General features: G+C 42.4%; 2 protein-coding genes across 3 annotated transcripts in view; one reads left to right on the top strand and one right to left on the bottom strand.

Moving 5' to 3' along the window:
- Window positions 1–977: 977 nt before the first annotated feature.
- The window catches only part of WRNIP1 (WRN helicase interacting protein 1), a 29,226-nt gene continuing 8,022 nt past the window's right edge, over window positions 978–22,181 (bottom strand). Inside the window, exons 2-7 of one of the 2 annotated variants that reach the window (XM_065052539.1) lie at window positions 19,841–20,032; window positions 18,611–18,882; window positions 8,914–9,143; window positions 3,571–3,726; window positions 2,683–2,762; window positions 978–1,760 (exon numbers count right to left, since the gene is read on the bottom strand). In XM_065052539.1, the coding sequence (XP_064908611.1) occupies window positions 1,485–1,760; window positions 2,683–2,762; window positions 3,571–3,726; window positions 8,914–9,143; window positions 18,611–18,882; window positions 19,841–20,032 (1,206 nt within the window). In that variant the 3' untranslated portion in view covers window positions 978–1,484. The remainder of the gene's footprint in view (window positions 1,761–2,682; window positions 2,763–3,570; window positions 3,727–8,913; window positions 9,144–18,610; window positions 18,883–19,840; window positions 20,033–22,181) is intronic. The other variant, XM_065052540.1, reaches the window with a different exon arrangement.
- Window positions 18,786–22,181, top strand: part of MYLK4 (myosin light chain kinase family member 4) — an 88,686-nt gene continuing 85,290 nt past the window's right edge. The window contains exon 1 of the mRNA XM_065052538.1: window positions 18,786–18,917. Within this exon, the coding sequence (XP_064908610.1) occupies window positions 18,862–18,917 (56 nt within the window). The 5' untranslated portion in view covers window positions 18,786–18,861. The remainder of the gene's footprint in view (window positions 18,918–22,181) is intronic.

Genomic DNA, 22,181 nt, shown 5'->3' with positions numbered 1-22,181 from the left:
TCCTATGCAACTGCTACTTAGCATAGTCATACACCGTTTTAGCAGTCACTTTCAGCACACCAGGCCACTGCACACTTAAGGATTGAAGAGAAGGAAAATAATCAGCATTTAAATGAAGGAACATTGTCAACATCAAGGACACTGCCATAACCATACGTTCCACTTACTGAAATCTCCAGTCAACTGCAATCTTGGATGGGGATGTGTTTTTAGTAGGAAATGGAAGATAAATCCTCTATGGTAACAGCAGAAAGCCAATTTGTGTGTCTCTGCTTCCAGTTCAAAGTTAGTGGAATCCCTGATGCACAAATGGAAATATATGAGCGTCTTTCACTACCAGGAATCTCCTTTCCAAAAGCACTTCCCAAAACTTCATCACACAATAACAATTCTAAGTGATACAACTTCAAAAACTAACATAATTCAGCTATTTTAATGAATATTCTACTTCAAAAATGATTTAGACTTCTCTGGAAAGTAAGGATGGCAAAGTTAAAAGAACCTCAAGCTTTCAAAACCACACTTGTCGGGGATTGGCTCAAGGAGCACAGACATGAGTCCACCAAGCAACTGTACGAGCAGAGCCCATTTTAGTTGACATAAGTAGGCCTTAGTTAGCTTGTCTGTTAGGCCGTGGGAAAGGGGGGAACGGAAAAGTACTAACTAAGGCAGGGTCAGGATATCCTTGAAGAGATAAGAGTCAGAAGAATGCGGGATGCGCATAGCTAGCTAAACCCAAGTAGGTGGAGTAAGTAAATGTAACCTTTTAGTGCTTAGCCTATTAGATAGAGACAAGTATGCATAATTATGGTATTTGGTATAAATGCACGCTATCTCGGGCAATAAAGTTGAAGTATGCTTTATCACTCATATTGGGTCGACCGCATTTCTTCCTCCGTCCGCTCGGGTCTGGAACTCTGATGGGATTTCTCTCTGCACACACTGTTGTCATTAAGAATATTAAACAAATGCATAGATGCTATTTTTAAGAAATTTATTGGCTTAATAAATGTTGTAAAAAATTAGTCTATGAAACACCATAAAATCAAGAATTAAACTGTAATTAGATTTTGTTTACTGTATTTTAGTGGGGGGAATACAATTTTGTTTTTTTTTCTTTGGAAAATAAACATTCTCAAAATCTGAAATAGACATTGATTTTAAAAAGCAGCACAATAATACTCTTTGTCTCACAGTAAGAGCCAGAAACGCAGGTGTCTCATTTTTTTCTCCATTTGAATCAGAGGGTGACAGCACTACACTGATAAAGCTTACTTCTGCATTTCTAGACCGCTCAACAGAAATTCTTTACAAAACACCCTCAGAATAACAGTAGTAAAATCAGAAGGGTTAGAAAGTGTCTGAAAGGCTCAGTGGTTTAATACTTTCCGACATAGTAACAGATGGCTGAAACTGTAAGGGGAATTTCCGTCCCAATACAAATGTACACGTCACAAAATAAAAATCCATCCCGAGCAAGGCAGTCATGTTTTCTGTTCCTTGAAGAAGTCTGTTCCTTTCAACTCTTGTGGTAGATAGTCCTGTTCTACAGGCTCCTTGTACATGGGGTTATATTTATAGCCTTTACCATAGCCCAAGTTCTTCATAAGCCTTGTTGGGGCATTTCTCAGGTGCAGCGGAACAGGTGGCAGAGGTCCCGTGTGCATCCTCAGACATTCTTTGACATTGTTATAGGCCCTGTAGACCTCTATAGACTTCGGTGCTCTGGCGAAGTACACTACACATTGTGCTAGAATGACCTGGAAAGAAGAAAAGGGAAAGTGTTAAATGACTGCTTTTAAGTTCTCTGGGAGAAGGTCTGTTATTCAGGTTGTTCATGTAGCATGACAGGGGTTATGTTTTTAACTGACCTCTGCCTGCTACTATAGTATGAACATTAGTACTTAACAACAATGCAGCTCTTCATGATTCTCACTACTAGAAAAAAATAGCTACTTGAGAATATCAGAGTGTGTAATTTTATATAAGAGGGTCCAGAAAGGCCACAAAGATGATCAAAGGAAAGGCTGAGAGAATTGGGTTTGTTCAGGCTTGGGGGAAACCTTATCACCATGCTCCAGTATTTAAAAGGTGGCTGCAAAGACGATGGAGACTTCCTTTTTACAAGGAGTCACAGGGAAAAGACGAGGGGTAATGGGTACAAGTTACTCCTGGGGAGATTGCAATTAGAAAATTCACAAGAGTGAATTTTTTCACAATGAGAACAATCAGCCATTGGAATAATCTCCCCAGGGAAGTGGTGGATTCCCCAACATTGGACACCTTTAAGATTCAGCTGCACAGGGTGCTGGGCCATTATGTCTAGATCGTGCTTTTGCCAAGAAAGTTTAGACCAGATGATCCTTAAGGTCCCTTCCAACCTGGTGTTCTATGATTCTGTGATGATTCTATGATTTACAACAGAGGAAAAGAAATGGAGAGAGCAAAATTATGTTAATTTGCATACCACATTTTAACTATAAATACGCAGTGAATTTTATTTCAAAGTATAACATCTATTTTAAGATCTACGATGTTCTCTTACTTGTCAAAGAAGGGGCATGCTGAATGAACAAGTCACTAAGTTTGCCTTGTCCTTGCAATCTCTGTTTATTTTTATCATTACAACTAGGTTTTACAGCCTGCAGTACTTTCAGATCAGTAAATTAATGAAACCTTTACCTCACATTCTGGCATTCCAATGAAGTGACAACCTTGATAAGCAGCAACTGCTTGTGTTAAAGCCAGAGGATCTGCCAGCCCTACAAAAAGGGATCAGATAAGGTTCAGATCAGGTTATCCATGCACATTTCAAAGTTGCTTTCTCAGATGTTGTAACTTCTAGGACAATGTTTTGCATCCAGAAGATGTACTCTCTCCATCCACCTTCTTTCTTCTTCTGTTCCCCCCAAAAAAGAAAAGTCTAAATCATGGCTATGATTTAACCGACTGAATCTGTTGCCACACGGTGGCAGCCTGAGCAGTAGCTGCCCGTGTGTGGTTCACTTATGTTTTGGAAGTGAGAAAGAAATGGGGAAAACTGCTAGACATAGCATAGACACAGCTTCCCCAGATCTCCTAACTCTTCACCCACCACATAGGTGCTAAAATTTTGCTGCATCCGTTACTTTCAAGAAGTCAATCAAGAGACCTTATAACTAGGGAACCAGCTACCAAATCTGAGGTTTGCAAGTCAGGGTAGACATTAACCTTCCACAATCATTAAAAAAATGCAGACACCCCTAAAATATGCATTTGCTGTGACACAAGTTTACTGTTGACCTACAATCACCATTGTTTAAAAAATCCATATTAATACACTGCCAAAACCTGAAGTCATAAATCTTTGTTTCTCCTGCAACAGGTAATCATCACAATGATCACATGTAGGTCCCTGTCTGCAGATACAAAGGTTTTTTTGATTGTGGAGCATTTCAGTATTTTGTACCCATTTTGCACACAGCAGTTCTGGGGTTGTTTTTTTTCCCACACGCCAGTCTTTGGAAACCAGAAGCCTGGCACATCTTCATTCAACATAATATTCCAACACGAAATACCACAAATACTTACCTATATCTTCACTTGCAAACCTCACCAGCCTCCTTGCCACGTAGAGCGGATCCTCACCACCTTCAAGCATTCGAGCAAGCCAGTAAAGGGAAGCGTTTTCGTCTGAGCCTCTCATAGACTTATGCAGGGCAGAGATGCAGTTGTAATGTTCTTCTCCTGTTTAGAATGGGGGAGAAGAGATACACAAAGCTGTTAGGAGGAAATTAAGTTAAACACATTTAAGGGAGCAGAATATATTTTACTAGATCACAGTAGGTAAACATAACCTGCTTCTTTCAGTTCTTTGTATTTATACGTGTTTATTGTGTTCATTGATGGTTTCAGCACATTCCTGCTTTGCCACGTGGGTTGTTACACTAACTACATAAGCATAACAGAGCAACAGCAGATGAAAAGAAGGTTGTTTTTTTAAACATTACAAGGCAAATGATTTGATTTTGGTAACCTAATGATCTTTCCTTCAAAAGAAAAAAAAAACAACCAAACCTCACACCTGATATTTTAAGCATTTAGGAAGAAAACTCTATGTGAATATCTCATAATTGACAAAGAGCACATATAAACCACTCACTGTTGCTTTTGGACATGCACACAGCTCTGAGAAGGCAACAGAAGAATGACAGAAATCCAGTTCCATACAATAGTGGTATTTTTGAAAAAATAAATTTCACATCAATGAAAACTTGAAAATAAAGCATGCAGTAAATCAGACGTGCTTGCTGTATTATATGGGGAAAAAAGGAAACACTGCTGTGGATACACAATGATGGCACATAACACAATCTGGAGGAAGCAGGATCACAGCACACAACCCTGGCAAACCCCTATGGAATGTTGGGTCCAGTTGTAGACACCTGTACTACTGGAGGGTTCCTGAAAACTAAGAAGCTCAAACAAAAAAAACCATGAACAAAATGAAACAAAAAAGTCAACTACCTGAAATGCCAGACAGCTAAGAAAGGGGTGGGAAGACTGAATTATTTACACGGATTTTTTTTTTAAACACTAAATATAAGATTACATACAGACTCCAAGGAGAAACAAAGCCATTTGACAGCTCTTGTAGGGCTACAGTTAAAAATAGAGGGTCAGCATTACAAACAGCAAATGAGACCATTCCTGCTTGCAATTTTTCTCCATGCAGCTTGTTTTGATTCTTATGCATTACTTTTAATCAAACTTCTAAGAGTATTTTGCTGTGGTATAGTTGTTAAACTCTCCACATAATCTGTCTTCTTATGTTTTAAAGTGTCTGGCATTCTTTGGCTCACAGCTAACTGTGTATTATAAAGGCAACTGGCTGCATTCACAGCCATCTGTTAATATTTCTCTTCTTCCTACTGCTAAAAGGATTTACAGCCCCAGGGCCATATCAGAACACACCACCCTTGCTTGTAGACACCGCAAAATAAAAGGCCACATGCATGAGTTTGAAAACCAAAGCCCCTAAGCCACTGCAATTGCCCTTTCCAAAGCCAGAAGACCCCCACCTCCCATCTGAGAACCCGGGTCCATCTTCCTGCGTGGCTGCTCACGCCGCAGCATGGTTCTGCGGGGAATGCAAGGCGTGCGCTGCCAGCATACACAGGCCGGCAGCTATTTTTGATAGGACTCCACACCGCTAGCCCTGTGGCACGCAGTCATCCCTCGTGCCAACACAAACAGCATGTCTGTGCTCCGTCATAACACTTGAGTTAGCAGCAATAAGCCCAAGCAGCTGAACTCGCATCGTCCTCCTGGCAGAGGCGTCTCTTGGTCTCTTAAAAGCAAGGAAGAAACCCTGAAAATATCCCCAGAGGTTGCGCTTGCCCAGATTTTTTTTGCTGGAGTGCTTTTATACGCTGTTAGGGCTACTGTAAAGTGTCACACTTGAGGGTACCAGATAGAGAGGCAGAAGGAAACCAGCGGATAGGCTGTGGGATATTTTCAGAGTATGTCACTGAGAAAGGGGACAGTTTTTTCCCTTTATCTCCTTCCTCACAAAGTTAATGTCAGTGACTGAATCATCAACACGATGACAATACTTATAAATGAGACTTGGACTTCTTCAGAAATATTGTGCAGTTTCAGTTAAAGGCAAAATACAATTACATGCGTTGGACAATTAGGGTTTATGTTTCTTGTTTAAAGATACAGTTTACATGTTTTCTATGTAAGATACCAGAAGCAGTTTTTAAAAAATTAGACAGAACTTTATACAGACCTTTATTTGTTTGCTCTGTCTCTCAGGCTGGTTAGCCAATACCTAGATGTTGGACTTTTAAATTCACCTGAGAGGCAGACACACGCAAACTTATCTATTGCCGCTGTTCTGCATCCTGGATGCTTCTGGAAATCAACATTCCATAAAGAGTTTTTTGAATTAAAATACATTTGCTCTATGCAGCTCCCACAAAGGCAAATACCTTTCCTAAGAGAAAAAGGATACTGCAGAGGAGGCTTTGTGGATGACAGGATTTTCTAGAGTGTCTAATCTATAGAGATGATTAAATCTTCTTGATTCCCAGTTTTGTGCCCCTAAATTGGTTTATGTGCTCATGAAGAGTTTTCTAGCTAGTTTATTTAAGATGTTAATTTATCTAAAGTCTTATTGATAGAAGACATTGAAACGGCTTCATTTGCTGACCATAGCTAATTTCTAGACTTCTTCAGTGATCCCTATTTGTAAAGGCAGAAGGCAAAAGTAAAATAACAGTCCCCATCTCACATTCCTGTCAGTCTTAGCCAGAGGTAAACATCAACTGCTCACCAATAAAAAAGAGAAGAAAGCCTTAGATGAAAGACTAGAAGACAGCATGGGTGAAAAAACCTCTCATTCTGGCCCAGAAAAAAACAATTAAGCTGGCAAAAAACATGGCACAAGACACCTTCTCCACAGAAAAGGAAGGAACAACCCTGTTACAGATTACAGAATAAATTATCTCCATCTTAACGCATTCCCAGCCTTTACCATGAGTGAAACTACGTTACCACAAAGATAATGAGTTAAAATCCTGCAATTATTCTGATCTACATCTTTGGTATTTGCCAGTAAATCAGTGTCAGCAGTGAGACACAATACATAAGAGGAAGAAGAGACAATACAACTCTATCTTAAATATCTAGTCTTTGTCCATTTGCAGTTAATTTTAATTAATTTGGTTGCTGCATCATTTTCTCAAAAAATCAAAAATTTAAAAAATGCAACTGAAAGCTAAAATCTGACTAAATAGTTTGTTTCCACTTGCACTGCAAGGGCGGCTGCTGGCTGTGAAACTTGACTAGAGCTGTTTCTTTGCCCTTCCAGCTAAAATGCACAGACTATCTGCCCAAAGATCTTGCCTTTACATGCCTGCACACAGATCAGAACAGCAGCCTAATGACTGGATTAAGAACAATTTCCTTCCTAGACTACTTGGTGAAAGTATAAAAAAGAATGCCCAACTACATATATTTGCCAAATTTTGCTGAAGGTGAGCAAAAATCATTACGTAAAATAAAAGTTCCATATTTACATAACTCGGAGCACTACTCAATCATAGCTGGCTGCTGTCATGATTAGACAGCACCATGTATGTCTCCTCATTTTATAAGGCTGAAGCACTTTATTAGAAGATTGCAGATTCCACTCAAGAAATGGGATTCAAAATGTTTTTACTAAAACATGCTACAAAAGTGTTTCTATTTATACAGCAGCCTCTATCCAGAAGCCCTTTGTACATAAAAAGACAACGAGGTATTCTCTACTACAGATAAAAATGATCAACCAAGACGCAGATTACTCTGCAGAAGAGAGAAATTTTGTAAAGGCACATACTCAGGTACCCTGCTATTGTGACAATATCTGTGGCAGGTTCTTTGGCATTCATACAATCAAGAAAAACAGCATTTTCCCCTCTGAAAATCTCTTAACAAAAAAAACCCAAACCTCTACACAGAGCTCGAAGGATTTCTGCCATGGAGAAGGGGCTGACGTGTGCTATTCGGCAAGCCTCAGAAAGAGGCACTGCAGCCACCTCCAAGGGAGCACACATGCGTAGGAGGGCCCAGAGCAATGACAACGGCAAGCGTTCTGCGTGGCAGCAGCCACAGGGCGACAGCAAATGCACAAGGGAATCACACAATGCGAGAGACTCCCACCGGTAAACTGGTCAGGTTTTCTGCTTTATCCTAATCATGACTTCTTCCTGCCACTGACCCCATACAATTTTTCTTCTCCCCCCCCACCTACCCTCCACTGATCAGCTGCCACCGTATCAATATCTGCCCAGCTGACTTTTTCCTGACAATGAGCCATCATTTCCTCTTTGCAGCAAGAATGCTGCAAGCAGGCACGTACGTTACAAACTACCTCAAGAAACCTCTCATCACAAGTTTTGAGTAGTGACAGTTAACTGAGTATACCGGATACAGTGACAAAACAAAAATCAATCAGTTCTCCAAAACTGCTTGGCATAATCATTTGATACTAAACTGCACAGGCTGTCAGGCACTGGAACAGGCTGCCCAGGGAAGTGGTGGAGTCATCATCCCTGGAGGTGTTTGAAAGACGTTTAGACGAGTTTCTTAGGGACATGGTTTAGTGCTAGAGTTGGGTTATGGTTGGAAGAGATGATCTTGAGGGTCTCTTCCAACTGAAATGATTCTGTGATTCTATGATGGAAGTATTGCTGAAGAACTACTGTACACATTCAAGGGGATTCACCCCATCTTTAATACTCGCTCTTTGATTTTTAACCCTCTCACATAAAATGGTATAATGGTCAATATTGTGATGCCTAACATTGCTAAGTCACAGATTTAGCAAGAGCTTTTATCACATTAGAAAGCCTTAAATGTAATTAGATTTATGGGACCTGCCCTAGGTAATCTATAAAATTCACTACCTCAAAGAGCAACTCTAAAAACAAAGTAAATTGCTCAGGTTTTCACATAACACATTGTTGTGAATGTGAGCACTTCCAAGTCTTTCAAAGGAGTAGAAGTGCAATGGGAGCTTTAAAGCCCTTCAAGAACAAACCTCCTCATTAAATTACTTCTCCCTCTTTCCATTGCAACCCTCTTAAAAGACAATATTCTAATAACCTTAAAGAACAAATAATTTCACCATAGAACTGTTTGAAGGGCAGCAAATATGTCTTTCAGCTAACCTACACTTCCTAAGTGGCAAGAGGAACGCCTGTTTAGGAGGAATTTCTGGGTGAGCCTGCAATACTGTAAAGGAAAAGTAGTTTTGAGGCCAAATTTCAGCACAGACACTGTTCTACCGGAGCAGCTGGTACAAAAGGGGGAGAAGAAACAGAACTTATAAAGGCTGTCAGCTCTTGAGAATGCTGCATCTCAGAAACTGTCTCAGGTACTCACCTGCTCGGTCGTACAAGATGTGTGATCGCTGTAGCCCTTCCTTTACATGCTCTTCTGTTATCAGAATGCCATCCGCAGAACCACCTGTGGTCCCATGCAAAGGAGTGGTTTTCCCCACTGCTAGTCTGGCCTGAACTGCTAACTGGAGTCCATTCAGTCCAGTCCTTGCATCACCATCACAGAGGTAGGCCAGGGCGTTGAGAGCTTTCTCCTCTATGTACACTGGGAATCTGCAACAGAACAACCACACGCTGTCAGCCCCCATCACGCTCCTCTCCTTGCACACTGTGCTGGAGGTGGCACTTCTTCACAAGGTTTGTTGAGAGGCAGCTGCGTTTGAGTTTTGTTCTTAACCCATTCTGTCACGATTAAGCATTGCAGAGCCTGGGAGAACGCCGTGGGAGCCGACCCCTCTTCCTTCTGCCCATATGCATGTTAAATACAACTGCACATCAAAAAGGCATGGCAGGAGTTCTCATCTATTTAACGTCCCTATTTTTCCTCATTTCATTAAGTGGAAACTAGGGTTAAGATTTTGCCAGAGCACAATTCTGGCACAGTCAGTTGAACTTCACAAAGTTTTACTCCATCAGCATTTCATTGCTAGCACTTCAAATTCCTTGCTGGAGGGACAGTTAAAAGGTAGGAAGCTATCCAAATGCACATGAGGGAATACAGTGAGATACAAAGTAATTTGCATAACATTTTGAACCAACTACCAACAGCAAGAGCTGCTATCATATGGTTCTTTAAAAAGCAAGAGTTGGAAGGATTGTTTACATTGTCAGTGCTCTTGCCATCTACTACTCAAAGCGTGCCAGGACTATACAAACACATGAAAAAGGCCAAACTCCACTGAACACTCAATTTAATTGAAAAAGACAGAAAGAGCTGAGAAATGCAGCAACAGGTAAAGATTCTCCTGAGATCTCACAGTGGATCTATGAAAAATCTGGGAAAATAACAAAGTTCCCAAGCTCCTTCTCCAGGTTTTCACCTGCCGGGGTGCAGTCGCCACTGTTGGGGCACATGGAAACCAGCTCTCCTCTCTTCATGGGAAATGCATACTGCTGAGCATTTGGCCCTCAAACTTTAGTGACGGAGACAAGGTAATGGCCAAGGTTTTCACCAGGCAGAGGGTACCACTGATTTGATTTGGGAACAGCAGCTACTGGAGTTAAAGCACAGCACTGGGTAATGGCCCTAACTTAGCTATTTCTAGTAGCTGCACTGAAAATTAAGAGAGACACGTATCAGCAAAAATTAACGCACAGAGCTTGGTGTGAGAGGCAATTCTTATGAAGCTCTTGTGTGCCAAATAATTAAGGATTCACAACAGCCCTGCACTTTATTCTCCAGAAAGATTTATTACTGTTATTACCAGTGGCATACAAAAAGGCAACACCAGGGCTCCTGGATACATGTATCCACTAATCTTCATTAATTGCCTCCTCTTCCTCCTTGAAAGCCCACATTATTCTTTTCACAGTATCACAGTATGTTTGGGATTGGAAGGGACCTCAAAAGATCATCTAGTCCAATCCCCCTGCTGGAGCAGGAACGCCTAGGTGAGGTCGCACAGGAACATGTCCAGGCGGGTTTTGAATGTCTCCAGAGAAGGAGACTCCACAACCTCCCTGGGCAGCCTGTTCCAGTGCTCTGTCACCCTCACTGAGAAGAAGTTTCTTCTCAAATTTAAGTGGAACCTCTTATGTTCCAGCTTGATCCCTTACCCCTTGTCCTATCATTGTTTGCCACCGAGAAGAGCCTGGCTCTATCCTCATGGCACTCACCCTTTATATATTTATAAACATGAATAAGGTCACCCCTCAGTCTCCTCTTCTCCAAACTAAAGAGACCCAGCTCCCTCAGCCTGTCTTCATAAGGGAGATGCTCCACTCCCTTAATCATCTTTGTTGCCCTACGCTGGACCCTCTCCAGCAGTTCCCTGTCCTTCTGGAACTGAGGGGCCCAGAACTGGACACAATATTCCAGATGTGGTCTCACCAGGGCGGAGTAGAGGGGAAGGACAACCTCTCTCGATCTACTAACCACCCTCCTTGTAATACACCCCAGGATGCCATTGGCCTTCCTGGCCACAAGGGCACAGTGCTGGCTCATGGTCATCCTGTTGTCCACCAGGACCCCCAGGTCCCTTTCCCCTACACTGCTCTCTAATATGTAATTTCCCAACCTATGCTGGAACCTGGGGTTGTTCCTGCCCAGATGCAGGACTCTACACTTTCCCTTGTTAAATTTCATTAGGTTATTCCCCACCCAAGTCTCCAGCCTGTCCAGGTCCCACTGGATGGCAGCACAGCCTTCTGGCATGTCAGCCACTCCTCCCAGCTTAGTGTCATCAGCAAACTTGCTGATAGTACACTCTATTCCCTCGTCCAAATCATTAATGAATATATTGAATAATACTGGCCCCAGTACTGACCCCTGAGGCACTCCACTAGATACTGGCCTCCAACTAGACTCTGCACCATTGACTACCACTCTCTGGCTTCTCTCCTTAAGCCAGTTTGCAACCCACCTCACTACTCTATTGTCTACACCACACCTCCTCAACTTAGCTGTGAGGATGCTGTGGGAGACTGTGTCAAAGGCTTTACTGAAGTCAAGGTAGACCACATCCACCGCTCTGCCATCATCCATCCACCTTGTTACATTCTCATAAAAGGCTATGAGGTTGGTCAAGCACGACTTACCCTTGGTAAAGCCATGCTGACTGCCCCTAATAACCCTCTTATCCTTGATATGCCTTGAGATGGCACCAAGGATAAGCTGTTCCGTTACTTTCCCAGGGACAGAGGTGAGGCTGACCGGTCTATAATTACCCAGCTCCTCCTTCTTGCCCTTTTTGAAGACTGGAGTGACATTTGCTTTCCTCCAATCCTCGGGCACCTCTCCCGTTTCCCAAGACTTGGCAAAGATGTTGGAGAGCGGTCCAGCAATGAGTTCAGCCAGCTCCCTCAGCACCCGCGGATGCATCCCATCTGGACCCATGGATTTATGGATGTCCAGAGTATTTAATTGCTCCCTAACCCAGTACTCATCGACTAAAGCAAACTCCTCCACTGACCTGGCTTCATCTGGGGTCTCAGGGGTACAGGGCTCCCCAGGACAGCCTCCAGCAGAGTAGACAGAGACAAAGAAGGCATTCAGTAATTCTGCCTTCTCTGTATCTTCTGCCACCAGGGCACCCACCCTATTCATCATTGGGCTACATTGCCTCTGGTATTAGTTTTATCTGCTATGTATTTGAAAAAGTTCTTTTTGCTGTCCTTGACCCCTCTCGCCAGCTGTAATTCTAAGGAGGTCTTGGCTATCCTAGCTGCCTTCCCACATCCTCTAACAGCAGCCTTATATTCTTCCCAAGTGGCCAGCCCCTGCTTCCATGACCTGTAAACTCTCCTCTTCTGCTTGAGCATACCCAACAGATCCCTATTCAACCACGCAGGCCTCCTGGCTCCCTTCCTTGACTTCCTACGTGTGGGGATGCTCTGATCCTGAGCGTGGAAGAAGCAATTTCTGAATGCAATCCAGCTATCTTGGGCCCCTTTTCCTTCAAGCAGTCTTGCCAATGGGATTTCCCCCAGCAATTGCTTGAAAAGGCCAAAGTTAGCCCTGCTAAAGTCCAGGGTTGCAACTCTATTTGCTATTCTGTTCCTGCCACACAAGATGCTGAACTCCACCATCTCGTGGTCACTGCAACCCAGGCAGCCCTCAACCTTTACTGCTTCGACCAGACCCTCCTTGTTAGTGAGGATGAGATCCAGCAGTGCACCTCTCCTAGTCGGCTCCTCCACCATCTGCATGAGGAAGTTATCACCAATGCACTGGAGGAACCTCCTGGACTGTGGCTGGCTGGCCACTTCCAGCAAACACCAGGGAAGTTAAAATCACCCACAACAACCAGGGCCTGTGACTGTGAGGCCACTCTCAACTGCCCATAGAAGGCCTCATCTACTTCCTCAGCCTGATCTGGTGGCCTGTAATAGACGCCCACAACAGTGTCACCCCTGCCAGCCTGCCCCTTGATCCTGACCCATACACTCTCAACTCGCTCGTCATCCACTCCTGGGCAGAATTTAGTACATTGTAGTTGCTCTCTCACATAGAGAGCAACTCCACCACCACGCCTGGCTGGCCTGTCTTTCCTGAAAGGGCATAGCCATCCATGACCACATTCCAGTCATGTGAACTGTCCCACCATGTTTCTGTAATTGCCACCAGATCATAATCTCCCGACCGAACATAGGATTCTAACTCCTCCTGCTTGTTCCCCATGCTGCATGCATTGGTGTACAGGCATTTCAGGGAGTGAGCAGAGCACACCAATTTCTCCCTAGGGGCATAGGAGGCCACCCGGTCCTCATCAGTTTTAGACAAGCACAAGATGGTAGGTGCTGGAAAAACTTCAACAGTCAGTGTTTGAGCCCTCTCATGCCCACATGTGAGAGGGAAAAGCTCATTGAGCTTCAATCTTAATCCACGTCACTGTAAGGCTGATAAACATCTTCTAGGGCCATAATTCAACACTACAGAGAGTAGGCAGCAGGAATCACATCCCGTGGGAAAAATAAATCTGTCTATATACACATATGCATGTTGTCATATTTTATTTCCGTCTCTTTATTTTTCATGTATTTGATAAAGCTGTGAAAAAAATGTTACATGCATACACAGTGGCACTCCAAAATAACTGCACTATCTCCAAGGTGTTGAAAAAACACTTTCATGTTTGAACAGGGAAGCAGAAGAATATAACAGTGCGGAGATTGGTCAAGTATCTCATGTATCAAATTCCTTGAAAATCAGGGAGCAAAACTGACCCCTCAGCAACACAGATGGCCACCAGATTTTTCTATATTCCACGAAAGAAACCAGCAAAGAAAGCAAACCCAATGTTTAAAAACCCAGCAAGCACTACAAACAGACAGCCTGCTGCTAATACCTCCACCAACAGGCAACAAAACCAAATCTGCTGCACGCTGAGTGAACACTTCACATACACCAGCAGGGCAGACTCAAGAGAAGGTTTCATCTGCAAGGAGTAAGCTTTTTGCCTCCTGTTTGCAGAGAACAACACCGGGTGCTTGAGGCCTCCTCATACCAATACCCACAAGTGCACTCAGCGACTGCAAGTGGAAGAGGAGTGCTGAGAGCACTGAAAGGCAGGTATTACGCCTGCAAGAAGCTACAAACAGTCTGTCCCAAACAAAGCTGAGGCCTCAGAGCACTTTTGCCATTTATTTGCTAATTGGAAGCTGGGCAAAAAAGTAAAGTTGTATTTCCACCTCTTCAGTTTCTCTACAGGACTCTAAGTGGCCTGTTGACTCAATACAAGCAATTAGTATTGCAGGAATTGAAACAAATATGCACGAGAAGTATGGAAAACCCTGTTATAAGGAAAGGCCTTGTTCACTTCCATGGTGAAATCCAAGTTACAACATACTGATAGCAGAAATTCTGCTCCTAATTATGTATTATGTATTAGGCTGATCCAGTCCACGTCTACAATAATAGCACTACATACAGGACATGATAAAGAATGAGAATAAATTGAGAAAATTTCCACAGACGAGCTATTTGCACAGCATATTGATGAAATTCACTGATTGAAAATAACATAATGCTTCCCTGTTCCATAATCTCAGTTCCATTCACACTCAGTATTTCAAAATAAAACATTTTATAATCAGAATCGCTGAACTGAGTTATTTTTCCTGAAGAATTAAAATATTAAATTCAATTTTTTGGATGATTTAACTTCACTAGACAGGAGCCCAATTTCAAAATCAGGATGACAATTATTTCAATACCTTGGTTTCCAAAAGACACATACTGTATTTTGCATTTTTAAGCCCATTCTGTCTTCAGAAGCTTAAGCGCCCTACACTCTTCCACTTTACCTGACTTCTGGCACACCCTACAACTGCAAGGCAGAATAACTCCCATGCCTTCTGGCCTCTTCTAAAGCTCCCGATCCCTTTGCAGATGGGCAATCTCGTATTTTTTTTCACTCTCCAAAATTAACACTGAGCACCCACTGGATGCCAGTGCTCAATGTTGGTACCTTGTAACTGATGATACTTGGAGACAAAAACATAAACAAGAAGGGACACCCTAGGATCCATTACTCACTGAGAATAAGCTGATATACTAGCTTAAGGAATGGAAAACTACCACTACAGGATAATAAATCCTTCTTCCAATTCCTTCTTATCTCCATACCCTCAAGACAGTTTGTGCCAAGAACCAACACGAAACCTATGATGAACTACCCATAAAACCTGTACAACACTGCAGCCGTGTGATCCAATGACAAGAGGGTGTAAGCAATATCAGAGAGTAAATATAAGGAAGTCCAAGCAATGAGAACCTTTATGATGAAAGATTTTTAAATATCTGAGCGAATGCGAGTTGAAGAACCCATTGCTTCTTTCACATATAAATTAGTATTTTCTTAACTTTCTCAGTGTCAATTATTCTCACTACATCCACTCCTTGACAGATTGCAACACTTTTTCAGGAAAACATAGTTCTTCATCTGAAATACTGCACTATGACATGCATTGCTTACTGCTTTACAGTGTTGCCTTTGAATGTTGCCTCTCATCCCCGCAACTCTTTCCTGCAAAGAAATTGGATGGATGTTCCAAAAGGGAATAATTTTCAAAAAGGTATCAAACACTGAACACCCAAAGGAAGCCCATCTTCAACATTGCGATTTACAAACCAGTGAACTGAAAACCTGTCAGGACTTGTAATACAGCCACTAACAAACTGAACTGCCTGAGGTCTGGGCTTGCCAACAGGAAACTGGGGATTCTTTCATTTCCGTCAGCTGTGAGCCTCCTGTGCTGTCTAACTTCAAACACATTAATCCACCATCCAGTTTACTGTCCAATGTCAATTAGAGATACCACTCTGAGGGCAGAACTTGAATGATAAAAATAAAAAGCCAAGAAAAGAAGAATTTTAATTCCTCTATCACTGACACAGTGCAAGTGTAGTGTATCAGTGTACACCTGGAATAGTTTGTGCTATTACTGAGACACTTTGAATTGCAGAAAGCACAAGCAAATTTTCAGCAATATAAAGTGTCTTTAACATTGACATCTCCTTACTTTTCTTCTTCACAAGTATCTTTCTTCCTTTCATATTCCTCTATCTTTCAGCTTAATCTACTGCAGGCTTTAAGAGGCACAATTTGATGGCAGGAAAGTTGATGGAAATGTAACACAAAGCACATCTTATCTTAAATAAATCCAGTAACTAATACAAAAACTGTCAAAGACGCTTTATGAGCATGATGACACAACAAAGAAAGATACTAAAGTATGTAACACCTCCTGCTAGTTCTATTTCAGCTTTACAGCAAGAAAAGGCCACAGTGGGATGAAAGGGAAGCCAGATGACCTAACCTTATCAGAAACCTGCAGAAATGGTGGAAGCAAGGTAAGAAAAGCTACCAAGAAAATTAAAGGAAACAGATTTGAGTAGATCACACTTTCCTTTTGATAACTGCTGCATATGCACAGAGTGCAGAGACAACGAAACCAATTGAATCTCTCAGTGATGGCTACATTCTCACTGGGCACAAAAGATGCCTGTAGAGACTGAGGAAGATTTACCCTCACCTTATTCCTCAAGGTAATAGAAAAGACCACAAAGAATCATCCTCTTCTTCAAAATCTCATTTAGGTCAGCCACGGTGTCAGACAAGTGATGTGATACTAAGACAATGTGATAAACTGAGGGCAAATTGCACACGCAGGACTTCATACTACACTTCCATGTTTGGGAAGGGAGGCTCATGTGGGGAATGACATGCAACATTCGACATATCTCTAGATCTCTGCAGCATTTTCAAAGTGGGCATGCCCCACATTTGGTGACATGGTGCCTTACAGCTCCTTTTCCAACTCTGGAACAAAGATAAGCACAGTGAATGACCTATTAAACTGTAATCGGTGACTTTGATTTATTCCTCGGGACAACATGAACGCTGTTATCTGCCTGCATCTAACGACAGCCCTGCTTCACAGAGGCAGGGAGGTGAAGAGGTAAAAGATGAACTACAGCTGTTCCTGCAGGCTGGTAGGTGGAGAGAAAATGAACAAGCAGAAATGGTATGGACAGAGAAGGAAGAAGGAATTAATAAGGAGACCAAAACCAGAACCACAGTAAGGGACAGGATGGCTTATAAATAGACAAACGCATCAGCAACAGTATGTATCATCTACAGACCAGAACCAGATAGTGGCAGAAAAGACAAGAAAGACTTAACACACAAATGCAAACAATGCTTCTAAATTCTGAACCGCATTTTTATGTTTAACTTCTTGTTTCCCATGTTAGCCATTGGAGTGGGGTCCTCTCTCTCCATGGACAGATTTCTGAAACTGTGCTGGTCTGACAGTCTGCCTGCCAGACTTCCTTCAGTTTGACGAAGCACCACACCGGGCTGCTTAAATCATCCACAGCTAACGGAAGGTTACAGATATGGAGAGTCTCGTGAAACCCAAACCCAAACAACTGCAGCTGAAACTATGCCTTGTACTTTAATCCTGCACAGAAACGAAAGTCTCTGAACCCCAGTCAGGGTGTAGCCACAACCACAGCTGTGCCATTACATTAAGGCTGACATGCACTACTGCCCGCTCTTCTAAAATTCACATTACTACAAATTCACATTACTACAAATGAGTAAAGCATGAGGCACAGTATCCTAAAAATAAAAAGGGAATAGCTTTCCTCCCCTGCCCTGACCTTAGTGTTTAGGTTAGCAGTTCCTAGTGCTTACATTATGTGATAAAGCTGAAGGACAAAGAGGATTCCCTCATGTATTTTATATGGAGTACCTGCCCAATTACCACTATGTCAATACACTGTACATTACTAGAAGTGTAGACAAGCATCAACAGGAAGGAAATGTAATAACTTGCGTGAAAGTAGCAGAGTACCAAGCCTTATTTGCCAGCTAGCCATTTCAGAGGGCAAATAACATCCCTTATGGACAAATCTGGAGTTTTTCCAAAACTCTCCCAAATGTTTCACATGACTTTATCTGGCTTGGACAACAAGGAACAGAGCAAAACAAAGACTCTTAAAACAATCTATTAACACTTCATGGCAACAGATCCCTCTCCCCACAGCATACGATAAAATATACCGTAGCACTTATCCTGCAACTAAAGATCCTTCCTGATCTTATTAAAAAAAAACCAAAAACAGCAAACTTCAGTCAGGCACTTCCAAATTAATTTACGAGCGGATGCCCCTTAAACCACTTAATAGTAATGTGATGCTTTTACAACCAGTAGCAAGAAGTAACACACATTAGGACATGACAGAGCCCCAGTTGCAGGCTTCCACAGCAAATCCTCAGCAGCAGGATGGATTTAAATATCCTGGGAGGGTGAGTCAGGAGCTACAGATCCAAGTATAAAACTCTTTCCTAATCCAGACAGCAAGATTATGTTTTGGATGGAGAGAGCCAGTGCTTTGAATTCTTTCTCTCTTGTCACCCCCTGCCCCTGCCATATGCTGCCACTTCTTTTCTTTACTATCAGAAGTGGCTAGGGTTTCTCTTCCCACCCCCAGCTGCTTCATTCTCTCCCTGGCAGGCAGTCAATTCCTCAGGCTGTGTGCGTTAACACCCTGCAGCCCATAAAGTACTCACTCTGAGCTCCCGCTGCTGCTGCCAGTCGCAGAGCTGCTGTGCTGGTCACCCTGGCCCAAAACCTGGACCCCTAGGGACCTGACGGCCCGCATCAGAATCGCCTCCATCGCTTCAACCGAGAGCTTCTCCAGGACGATCACCCGGCACCGGCTCAGAAGAGCAGCGTTGACTTGGAAGGAAGGGTTTTCTGTGGTCGCTCCTATCAGAGTCACCGTCCCGCACTCGACGTGAGGAAGGAAAGTGTCCTGAGGATGGGAGGGAAGCAGAAAAAGCTGATCTCGATTAATGACAGCCTGAAACATTCCATGTGAGTAAGCTACATTTTTCATGTCTTGTGAGTCTTTGGGTTCCCTGTTGATATGACAAATAACCTCACTGACAGGGCAGCTCATCTGCTTAACTATCTAAATGATTTCATTGCACACACACACAGCACGTTATGGGCTGTTCACCTTAATACCTTATGTTTGCAATGAGAATGGCCCTACCAGTTCACAAGAAACAGTGTCAAAAGTCTGCATATTTTTATTTTATTTATGTGGCTTTGGTTCATTGCTTGGCGAACATAGGATATAATGAAATTTCCTTGTGGAACATAACAAATAGTGAGGCTACTCCTAAAATCTCTTTGAACCAGTCTTTAGGGCTACAGTTCTCTACACAATTCTATAGGATTGCTCAGAAATCTATAGAAAGATTGGAGTATGGTCTTATATAGGAAGCGCAATCTGTAGTACAGAATTCAAGCTTTCCATGGTATGACTATGGTCTGGTTTGCTTTTTTTTTTAGTGGTACTATGGTCTCTTTTCTTGCAGAGAAGAGGGGAAAACATGAAACCAAACAAAAACTCTAGGCACATCCACAAATCACACCTTTTTAAAGGTAATGCAGAATGCTACCCCTGTGGAGGGGGTGGAAATGAAGATCTGTACGGCAAACATTACTAACAAGACTTTGCAGAAATTAAATTTCAGAAAAATGTCATATGAAGGCCAGCACATAACTACAAGTATAGCACAGTTTTTATTTATAACTGTGAATCACAATAATTAAACATTGATTAGAAGTTAGTTAAGGAATTTAATTTTTACGTTTTTCCCTAATTCATCTACTAAAAGCATTAACATTAAAATCAAAAGCCCAAAGTAATCTATCCTTTTAAGGCAAAGCAGGAAATTTGACAAAAGTGATGACAAAGGCTTTTTCCAAAAGGTGGTGTAGCGTAATACCTGCTGAGATTTATTGAAACGATGGATCTCATCAATAAAGAGGATGGTTTTTCTCTTGAAGAGTCTTTTTTCATTCTGGGCTTGGCTGATGACATCTCGAACATCATTTGTCTTGGCACTTGTGGCTGACAGTGTCACGAACCTCGTGCCATTCTTTTTGCTGCTGTTGGCTATGATATGTGCCAGTGTAGTCTGAAACAGCAATAGGAAAAAATTTGTAAAAATTGTTTTGGACACAGAAAGTACTTATTAAAAGGAAATATGCAAAGAACAAAACTATATGTTCTGGACATAGGGACAGTGTTGACAGTTTATAGAGTAAGGTATTTTAGTTCATGCTATTCTAGCACACAGAAGACTTGAAAACTTCCTGCTAGAGGTAGCTGTCAATTCCACCACTGCATTTCGAATGCCTGCACTTTCACGAACCCAACCTCTTCAGTCGCAATACTGAAAAGGCCAGCAATGACAGCTGTCTCCTCTACCACAGAAGAAAAACTCTTCACCAAATATATTTGTGTCACAGAAGACGTGCTGACTGCAATTCGCCGTGCAGTTATTTTGGAGCATATGTTAATGGATAAAGAGCTGGACTACCCTGAGACACCTGCAACCACATTTAAGAAATAAAAACCTACAATGTTGTTAATTAAAGCCTTTACTATTTCCACTGCACATAAAAATGAAATTGATCAGAAAGTAGTTCTCTACAAAAGCAAGAGAATGTTAGTACTGAAAAAATAAATGTATACTTAAGAAAGTGTAACTCTTTAAATCTAAACAGTCAACAGTAGTCGAATGCTGGCCCAGGGAAGTAAAAGACAGCTAACCGGACAAACTGTCGTTTTACTGAGCAGCTATGGTTTTTGTTTTGTTTTTCCTTAGAGACAACTCCTTTAAAGCAGAATTTGTTCATAGGGAACTTCACTTAGCCTAGCAAAGCACAGAAGCAAGTTCTGGTACTACCTCCCAGAGAGATTCACTACACCCGAACACACCACAGGCATAATTTTCAGATCTTCCTTGGCAACACTTAGTAAAGGCAGCCTTATCTGCACGTCCCAAGCAGAGCATGTATCTGTTTGAAAGCACTGCTAGAGAAAAACAGGTGATTGCTTATTAAAGAATGAGCTCAAGGAGACTGAAGACAGGAAAGCCTCAGCAGATGAGGAGCGAGACAGGTGCCGACAAAACCGCTTCAGAAGATGTTCCAAGTACTGAGGTTAAAGCAGCAGGTGCTGCCAACCTGATCCTCTTGCAGGGAGACTCCAGAAGCAACCATCTACCACGCAGCTACCAGTGAGGCTGGCAGGACCTCATTCACTGCCCTAACAGCACTGCTCTGCCTCTTTAATGGATCTCCTCATCCCTGAAATGGCAACCAGCCCAAGATGGGAAAGGGGAGGATGTATCACTATTTATTCTTGTTTTATGTTTAGTAAGGGCTTCCTGATTGTCCCCAGAAGAGGTGTCATTTCACGTCCTGATACAAGACTCGCATCCCGTGTCAGATCCTCTCTCACCCCCAAAGCTCAAAGCACCTGCCCCTGCCGCTCCCCTCCCTGTATTGCTGGGGAAGACAAGACTGGAAAGACACGCTGGAAAGTGCTTGCAGCAAAGCCTACAGATATCAGGAAGATCTAGGAAACCAAAGAACAAAAGTGAAACTATCTTTGAAACTAAGCTAACGAAATAACACTGAAGTTGGTGTTTCCTTACAAAAGGCCCTTCCTTCAGAATGTACTTTCAGAGGATGCATCCATGCCTTGAAGAAGCACTGAAAGCATGGAAACCCCTAATATATCAAATTTGAGGATGAAAAAGCAAAAATGTAACTCTTCCTTCTCTGAAAGTGGGAGGGGGATGAAGCAGGTGAGGGGGAGGGAATCAAGTAGCTATTCTTGTACCTCCATTTGAACTGGTAGCTCATACTTCATCCTGGCCTGTCTTCACCAGGTCACAGATAGTTTTGTTGTTTAAACAAACAAACAGCAAGGAATTGTTTTGAAACGCATGCACAGTCATCCATATTTCTACCCCTAATTCAGGAAAAAAATTACAAAGATATTTGTTTGAAAGTTACTATTAGACCAAGAACCTACTTGAGAACTGCTGCACAGCTTTCAGCCAGCATGCACCTCTCCCTCCCTGCCAACTTCTTGGTCAAGAAAGGTTGCAATAAGAATAACATATATGGCCTTTCAAAAGCAATGCTTAACATGGACAGGCATGTTCATGGCCTCTTCCCTCTGTTCTGCACAATCAATCATACGGCAAGTCAAACTGCCCATCACGCGCAGGTCGAACTTCCCTCATTTGTCTGAAAGCTTATTATTTCCCA

The sequence above is a fragment of the Columba livia genome, chromosome 2 (genome assembly GCF_036013475.1).
Source record: "Columba livia isolate bColLiv1 breed racing homer chromosome 2, bColLiv1.pat.W.v2, whole genome shotgun sequence".
Classification (NCBI taxonomy): domain Eukaryota; kingdom Metazoa; phylum Chordata; class Aves; order Columbiformes; family Columbidae; genus Columba; species Columba livia.
This window is presented reverse-complemented; position numbering and strand designations above follow the sequence as displayed.